The sequence below is a fragment of the Gymnoscopelus microlampas genome (assembly GCF_963454915.1).
Source record: "Gymnoscopelus microlampas genome assembly, chromosome: 4".
Classification (NCBI taxonomy): domain Eukaryota; kingdom Metazoa; phylum Chordata; class Actinopteri; order Myctophiformes; family Myctophidae; genus Gymnoscopelus; species Gymnoscopelus microlampas.
The window spans coordinates 41,087,633-41,096,502 of NC_139941.1; the positions used below are offsets into that span (position 1 = coordinate 41,087,633).

Sequence of the window (8,870 nt, forward strand, 5' to 3'; positions counted from 1 at the left end):
GTGCTTATTAAGACAACCATTGATCTTGTTATAACCACCCCTCCCGCCTACAGTTTCTAATCGGCCTAAAGGCCTCTACACACCAAACTGAGTTGTCCTGACTATTACAGACTAACGGTAGGGAGATCGGTTGAAAGGTGTGTAAAAACTAGCTGTGGGCTCGCTGTGTACACACTGCACATCGGCGAGTGAGAGTAAATCTGCAGTGTAAAGAAAAAACGGAAGGTTTTCAGAAGCATTGCACAGCAAAAACAAACAGCATTTTCACACAACTCCTCTGAAATCTGCACGTTCATGCATCTCTTCCACATACACTTGCTTTCTGTCTAGCTCTTGACACACCTGCATGTTCATGCAGCTCGCTCTCTCTCACACACACACACACACACACACACACACACACACACACACACACACACACACACACACACACACACACACACACACACAACCAGAGAGCTTTACCACCACTCCCCCCCCTCCCCCCTTATCGACACATATTGTGCTTGAGGGTCAAGACTCACGCAGGCACCTCACTACCACGACGGCCGTGTACATACCGGATATTATTCTACAACCGATTTTCGTCCAGAGATACTCCTGCACATTTCCATTTCTGAGCTGAAGGGCATTGCTAATGAATTGCTAAGTTGTCTAGCTTCTAGAACTGGGAGTTTTCTTGCTTCTAGAGCTGGGAGTTTTATCCAAGATGTCTGCTGTTCGACCTTCATTGCAGCCACCAGTGCACCCTTTGCTCTCTCATGCTCTATCGTAACAGAATATTTCACATTTCAAACAAACATTGTAAAAGATAACAAGCTCGCATATTTGTTGTGAGTAAGTCCACCTAGCCAATGCTGTGACTTCATATTCATTGGTGTGGTCTAGTGACTGCGAAACACTCACACAGGCTTTCATTACCCACAGGACTTAATTACTTGAGTGCGTTGCCTTCCCAAAGGATGTACAGTCAAGGTCTTGGATCATGTCTAGTGTGGAGTAACCCACAGACCCTCGCAACAAGAGGAAGAGAAGGGAAATGAGCGGATGTAGAGGGTGTGAGAAAAGAGGTTGACACACTGTGTACTGGGTGGGGTCCATGGTTTTCTCCTCTTGAGACCCAAGGCCAGATTCTAGAGGGTCTCAATACGCCGCTGTGTGTCACGAAGGCCCCCTAACAGCTCAGTAAATCAGGCCAGTGTCATGTTTCTGCTGTCAATCAGCCTTATCTAAACATAGAATTGCACTATGTCACAGGGTAGCTATTGTATCCGCTTCCCATCATTGGTCTGTCATGGACATCTGCACTCTATTTCTCCATTCACTTTAGCCATCGCTTATAAAGAAGCATACTGCAGACTGTATGGAATGTTTTATGTCGAGCTTGACACTGACCCAGAGTGATGCTCATCATGGGAGCTGTGTTCATTGTCTTGCCTTATGACACATTGCTGTTTCAGGGACTGAACCTGTGAACTCCTGGCTGCACGATGTTTTTAACCACTATGTTACCCAGCCAAACCACAGACTAAGAATGAGAGAGCCATGATGTTCCTTTTTTTTTGCTCTTGGTGGTGTAGTCTGTTTGAACCCTGTATGTACCTAAGCATTCACCTCCTCTGCTCTCTCCCTTCAGGAACGTGGCAGTTCCATGGGGAAGCTGGAGCCCATCTCCCCTGTCAGTCCAGCCCAATTGGACCCAGACCTAGATTTGGTGCCGGCCCGATTCTCCAAGGAGGAGTTGATCCAGAACATGGACCGCGTGGACAGAGAGATCACCATGGTGGAGCAGCAAATCTGCAAACTACGCAAAAAACAGGTATGCAGTATGCACAACATACAACATAAGAGACTGTCTAACGACCACAAGATTGAAGAAACCTCTTGATTTTCCTTTTTGCATAGTTACACAAGTAAAGGGGGGGGGCTAATCCTTTAATATTTGGTCAGTTTGAATATGAATAAAACATTTACCCCGCCCCCCCCCCCCCATTTTTTTTGCTTGATTTATAGGCGAGGGATTCCGCACACCTGCAATACCTTGTTTACATTTTTAACAACTTGTGGTTAAATAAAAAACAAGGCAACTTCTTGAGATTTTGACTTTGCAGTAGTAGATATTATAGCAGTAGTTTTATTTTCTACAGTTAGTTAGTGCAGCCCCACCTTCAAGTCCCTTCAAGTCTGCATTCAAATTACACTTATTTTCTGCATATTCTGAGAAGAATCTGGGTAGCATCATGTTTTAAAGTGCTTTCTTTGGATGGACACAGCAACACTAGGAAATAACAGTTAAAGGCATCAAAAAGCATTATTATTGTGTATTTGTGCATACAAATACACAACATTAAGACATTGCACTAAAGATAACACACAATAACACTTACCACCAAAATATGGTCTAGTTGTTGAGCCGGTCATGTGCACTTAACTCACATTGCGATGTATCTGACCTGATTTGAGTTACCACATGATAAATGTGTGGTTTTTACCCTATCTTTTTTATGTGTACAGTAAATGTTCCAGACTTGGCTAGTGCCGGCATCATCACTGAATCCGCTTAGTGGCAGCATCTAGCTTGTATAGAAAACGTCGACGTGTGGTCCAATATAACTTTCTTTGCCAGGCGTGAGTTGGCACCGATTTTGTGAAGTCTTTTTAACAGAGACTTTGTTGTGTTGTAATTACTGCATTGGAGTGCTGCAGTTCGTTCTTGCTCAACGTTCCACAACTCTGCCTCTGGGCAGCTGCATTCTCTCCTCTTTTCCTTCCTCCTTGCATTTTTTTATAAGACAAAAGTAGGTTAAAAATATGTATGGCTATAAATAACACCCCCCCCCCCTCCTCCTCCTCCTCCTCCTCCTCCCCCCCAGGGGGCTAGGGGAAGATTATTGCGAAGGTTTTGCGACTGTTAAACCACTCGTATTCCTCCATTGCAGTCTCTCTTGGCCGCCTGCCACATCATGTTTAGCTGTGCGGTGAAGCTTTTTTTCTCTCTCTCTCTCTCTCTCTCTCTCTCTCTCTCTCTCTCTCTCTCTCTCTCTCTCTCTCTCTCTCTCTCTCTCTCTCTCTCTCTCTCTCTCTTTACCACCACCCCCAGTGCCTCAACCTCACACCACCAACCGCCCACCACCACTCTAGCATTACCCATATCTACAACCACTCCTCTCTCTCTCTCTCTCTCTCTCTCTCTCTCTCTCTCTCTCTCTCTCTCTCTCTCTCTCTCTCTCTCTCTCTCTCTCTGCCCCCTCCCCCACCCAACTCCTTTCTCTCTCTTGTCTCTTCTTTGGCTGGCTCTCCGAATGCGGCTCTATAAATCTAAGCCACCTGCAGCCCGTGGCAGGGGAGGGTGGTGTGGATGGGTAAAGAGGGGCTGTGCTGGGGGGCAGGAGGTGGTGGTGGGGCGGGCGGGCGGGTGGGTGGCTGATGTGTGGTGAGGGTCTGTGAGTGACTGAGAGAGTAAGCTCTGCTACCTAAGAAAAATAAATCAAAAGACTCCTCCCCCCCCTGCACCTCCCTCTCCTTCAACACACACTGTTTTTTATGGATGTTTTCTTTTTTTAACAGTCCAACCACCCCCCCCCCCCCCCCCACTATACTACTTACCACCCCCCCCAGCCCTATTCCCCATCCCCCCTTCTCAAGCTCCCTCCAAGCATTAAAACATCTGGAGTAATTAAGTGGTATGGTAAAACTTTATTTAAAGAGCCCTGGCAGAGGGGCGGAGGGAGGGAGGGGGGGGGGGGGGGGGGGGGGCTCAGGTTCCAGTCTGTGTTGTGTCAGCCAGCCAAGGACGGCTGGTTTATTTTATTTTACTCTGCGGTGGGCTTGGGAAAGGGAAGAGGGGAGGGGGGGGCACTCTCTGGGAATGTGTGTTTTTTTTTTCCTCCAGCAGATGCTTATCCGTGCCTGATCGTGGCACACAATGATCCATCACGCCCCACACTCATATGCAGCTCCTCTGGCCAGAGGCTGCCTCTCTCCCTCCGGCTGAGGCCCTGGCCAGGAGAGAAGAGTAGTGTCTGTGTGTGTGTGGAGGGCGGGGGTGGGTGGCGATGTCAGGGGATTCGCTTTACTGTAGATCAACTCATTGCACGCCACTGGGCTCATGATGGACAGTCCCAGCCCCTCCCCCGATAATATAAGGCCGATTAACAGTATATAACATGCAACAATCCCCAGTTTTAAATAGATGTTAACATTCAATCTACTAGTCATGGCTAATAGTCATAATCTAAATATCTACCAAAATAATCCGCCCTACAAAACTACCAGTTTCCAGCTTTAGAGCAGTGGTTCTCAAACTTTTTCATGTCACGGACCCCCAAAATGATATGTATTTGGCCGTGGACCCCCATCTCAAAATATTTTGGTCCAGGGACCCCCAGAAGCAAAGGTCTGAGTTCAAATGTTCGCTTTAAAAATATCTACATTCAAAGATTTGCACACATTTTCACGATTTAAAAAAAATAGCCAAAGTATAAGATATGGTTAAAGTGGTTAAAATGATTCTGAAGCTATATTAACTAATTTAGCTGGGGACCCCCTGGTATCCCCCCAAGGACCCCTGGGGGTCCCTGGACCCCACTTTGAGAACCAATGCTTTAGAGGCTCAGCTTGCCGCAGGGTCTCGCAGGGTCTGCAAGTGCAAACAGACTCGTTTACTGTTGATACAGTCCACATACACTTTTGTAATGAAGTAGACATTTCTGGCAAGAGTGATTTTGGTCGGTTCCAAATCTGAGTCAGTGTGTGATGCCCCTAAAAGGCTTTGGTTTCTGCTGAATGCCAAAGTTGCTTAATCAATTGAGAAAAAAAATCCAAATCACATTATCAACTAGGCAGTTTCCAACACGGCAAATGGCAACAATTTGTCCATAGATGGGAATTTGTTTCACACAGCCGGCTTATAAACACAGTTAGTTGTTAGCACTTAGCACCATATCACCTACGAGTGCAACAGTTGAGCCTGAGTTATTCTTAGTTGAGTGCCGGTGTGATGCACTGAAAATAGCAGATCTACAAGCTCCCAACCAACGCGTTGCAGCGGGATGATTGAGGTGGCTGAACACAATGCACAACAAAGTATAAATCAGCCATTACTGGCAGGGGTTGCTAGCTGCCTTTTCTTGTTTAAATACACGCAGAGTGAACTGATCAATATAATTAGACACTGGTTTCCATTCTGTGTTTTTGTTCAGCTTTTACTAGATAATCAGCGATGAGGTCTTTTTTTCTTCCTGTTTTTCATTCATGATGTAATGATGCCACGACAGAAAGCAGCAAAACAACCTTGAAGGCCCTTCCAGTAAAAGGGTTCTTGGCCAATGCGATAAAGTGGTGGAGTCACAAAGCAGGCATGTTTTTGTTTCTCTTTCTGTCCCAATGTGTCTCTCTCTTCTCTTCCCCTCTCTCATTCTGTCTGTCTGTCTGTCTGTCTGTCTGTCTGTCTGTCTGTCTGTCTGTCTGTCTGTCTGTCTGCCTGCCCCTCTCTCTCTCTCTCTCTCTCTCTCTCTCTCTCGTCTTTGTTTCCCCTCATATTCACACATTCTAGCTGAACAGCAGTGCCTTGGCTTTGTTTACAGGCTGTTGTGGTAACCCTTTGATTAACTGGACCCTGGAGAGTTACAGCTAATAGGACAGTTAGTCCCATCACCACTGGGGAGCAAGAGGGAGAGCTCATCTCTTTCTCTCTCTCTCTCTCTCTCACACACACACACACACACACGCACACACGCACACACACACACAAAGCCACAGATGTGCTGGAAGACCGGTGCCTTTTGGTCTTTGTTTAGCGTCGCTCTAAAGGTTATCTGTCATCTCTGTTCGGAGCGGAAACCGTTTCAATGCTAATCCCATAGACAACTGCTGCACAGTGCACACACTATTCTTATATATTCACTTGTTTGTGTTTGTGTTACAGCAACAGCTGGAGGAGGAGGCAGCAAAGCCCCAGGAGCCGGAGCGCCCTATCTCACCCCCGCCCAGCGAGGCCAAGCACCGCAGCCTGGTACAGATCATCTACGATGAGAACAGGGTCAGTATGTTAAAAATAAATGGACAAATGAATTGAAAAAACACGGACCCCTCACACATTAGAAGGACAATATCAGTCACCAGAACCAAGGACGTGTGTTGTCAGTCGGGTGCACACAAAAGCCAGAGTAGACGTTAAAATGAACACAGAAGTGTTTGAAAATGAAAAATTCAGACGAGTTCAATTGAATCTACCTGTCACGTGTGTTACTGTTGTCGTAGCACTGCCCAATTATTTCATAGCCTGCGGCACCCTGGATTGGCTGATAGTGAGCCGCTCTTGACCCAAAATGCTTGTGACAAATAATTATGCCAGATTTATGCTACGATAGACATTTCGATGGCTAATATGTGTGTGTGGTCACCACACAAACAGACACACTCGCTCTCTTTTTTTTAATCATTTATTTATTTTGCCTTTAATTAACAACGGACATCCACAGACATTACAATTGCGTTGTCTCCCCCCCCCCCCCCCCACACACACAAGGTATGAATGAATATACATCCATTTTTTCGTTTTATACAAAAGAAAAGCTTACGGCAACAAAACAAGAAAAACAACTGGTGAGTGGCTATATATAGTATACAAACGGATGTTGAAGTGTCGCGCCTAATAACTATTACTTGTTGTAAATGTCACACTGGACAGTGGGGGTTGCCTTGTTTGCTAATGGTTCCATTCTCAAGGCTCTTAGTCCACCTAGTGGTGAGCTGTATGTTACTTTTTGCATGTGTATGATATTTAAGCAGAAATGTTTTGGTGACAGTACTATCAACATGTGCCCAATTGCATTGAAAACTCTGCAGGAGTCAACATGGGCATGGCTTATAATTGAAAGATATTTGGCATAGAGATATACTACGAGAGATCTTGGTTGACTCAAGAGAGCCCTCTGGTTAATAATAAGAGTGCGTGACAAGCAATAAAACAAAAATCACAAGCCAGACTCAAACTCGTGGCACAGTGTACACCCAAGACTACTGAAGCTACACAGCTGCTCTGATTAGCCATCAGAGAGGAAACAAAGTGCCTGCCTATCAACCCACACACTCATCACACAGGGCTGAATTACAAGCAGCATTAGGATGTGGGTGAAAGCTCAAGGCGCACTCATATGAAAGGCTGGAAGTGTAAGGATGACTCACAGGCTGCTCCACAATGCACAGTGACCCCTGGAACACTTTCCACTTCCTCTCTGGCTGCCAGGAAGAACTGTGTTCTTCTCTTTTATTCTCCCTGTACAAGCTTCCACGACTGTTTTTTTCAGCTATTCATTCAGTCGCACTCGTCTTCACCATATGCCTGTTGGACACTGCTCCATAGCATCCTCAGATACATGCATATTTCATACCCGCGATTCAAGGCTTTATGGTGCGTGCAGTGCTTGTGAACTATATTATAGACCCCCCCCCCCCCCCCCCCCCCTTCCCCCTAGATGGTCATACTGCCTTACTGCAGTTCCAACCAGGAAATACAAAATGCAGTTTGTATGCATTAGTCCCCATCATCCCCCCACCCGTCCTGTCTGTGTCTTCCGCTGTACTGTACTGTACTGCACCGTTGTCAGGGAGAGCAGTGCGTGTGTTTTTCAGCACCTGACTGTAATTACTCCAGCCTCTGAGCCGGTGTCAGTGCGGTTTCATCTGTCCCCCCCAGGCTCAGTGTCAGCCACTCTCCCCAGACAGGGTTACAACCCCCTCCCCCTTTTCACTTTTCTTATCTAAGCACTGGGACAGCTCAACCGTAGTTCACTCCTCTCATATTTGTTACACGGCAATTACGGGCATAGGAAGGCACAGCATGGCTGCATTATTATAATCCTTCTGAACTGAGCTAAATTGAACTGCTGAGCTGAGCTCAGAACTGAGACCGCCCTCCAGACCGTGCACTTCTGTGTATTTATCCCTTTCTGTCTGTCTTGTGACTGACTTGTCTCAATCTCTCTCGGGCGCTCTGCCTCTCTGTGTTAACTGGTTGCATGCAGAGGGTAACCACAGCCGCATGGCTTAACCAATTGAATTGTAGCCTCGCAATTCTGGGGCGAACATTTGGCAAAAATAGCAGATCGTTGTGAGCTTGTAGACCTGGTGATATTTAGTGCAGAGTGAAAACAGGAGAGGGCCTAGTATAGAGTCCTAGGGGACTCAGTCAACTAAGTATAGGGTAAGTGATTAATGGGTTATGATCAAACTGCCGTTTGATTTGTTTTATCCCCCAGCCCTGCACTGTTCCAGTAACAGTCCCTGTATCTGACCACTGGGGGGCATGATTGAGGTGGTTGAACCAACCTTCTCCACCATGGTCTTGTGATGAGTTGTGTGTGTGTGTGCTGTGCATAAGTGGTGTTGAGACAAATTGGAGAAACAATGACTAGAATAGCAATATACTCCGTGCAATAAGCAGCATGGATTTGGTTGTCTCCTTTGCGTTTCCCCCCCAATGTTAGCTGCTTGCATAATGTGTCATTAGTAAGTTATGTTCTGTAGCCATGTTGTCCTTGTGTTGGTCAGCGCACTGTAGTCAAGCTGTTGAATTGAGAATGTCATGACAAAATGGAGAGCTTTTCACACCCTCCTATTTCCTCCTCCCTGTGGACTAAAGACCTTTCTTAATAACTGCTGTTGCTGCAGCTCATTAACGGCTCCATCAGCGTTGTGGGCTGAGGCAACACTCTGCAGACTGTTACACCTGCTCTCCAACCAGGAAGCAACAGGGATGTGGAAAGCGGTATCAATGCAAAATGATTTGCTGAAGCGTAAATGGGTATCCTATTTGCATTTGAGGGGATACATGTTTCCTTTTGAACTTGCATCATCAATGGAGAAAT

General features: G+C 46.3%; 1 protein-coding gene across 12 annotated transcripts in view; it reads left to right on the forward strand.

The window, feature by feature from the left end:
• Positions 1-8,870, forward strand: part of ncor2 (nuclear receptor corepressor 2) — a 153,985-nt gene that overhangs the window by 61,205 nt on the left and 83,910 nt on the right. For all 12 annotated transcript variants that reach the window (XM_084054765.1, XM_084054776.1, XM_084054771.1 and 9 more), the window contains exons 5-6: positions 1,637-1,819; positions 5,927-6,040. In XM_084054765.1, the coding sequence (XP_083910891.1) occupies positions 1,637-1,819; positions 5,927-6,040 (297 nt within the window). The remainder of the gene's footprint in view (positions 1-1,636; positions 1,820-5,926; positions 6,041-8,870) is intronic.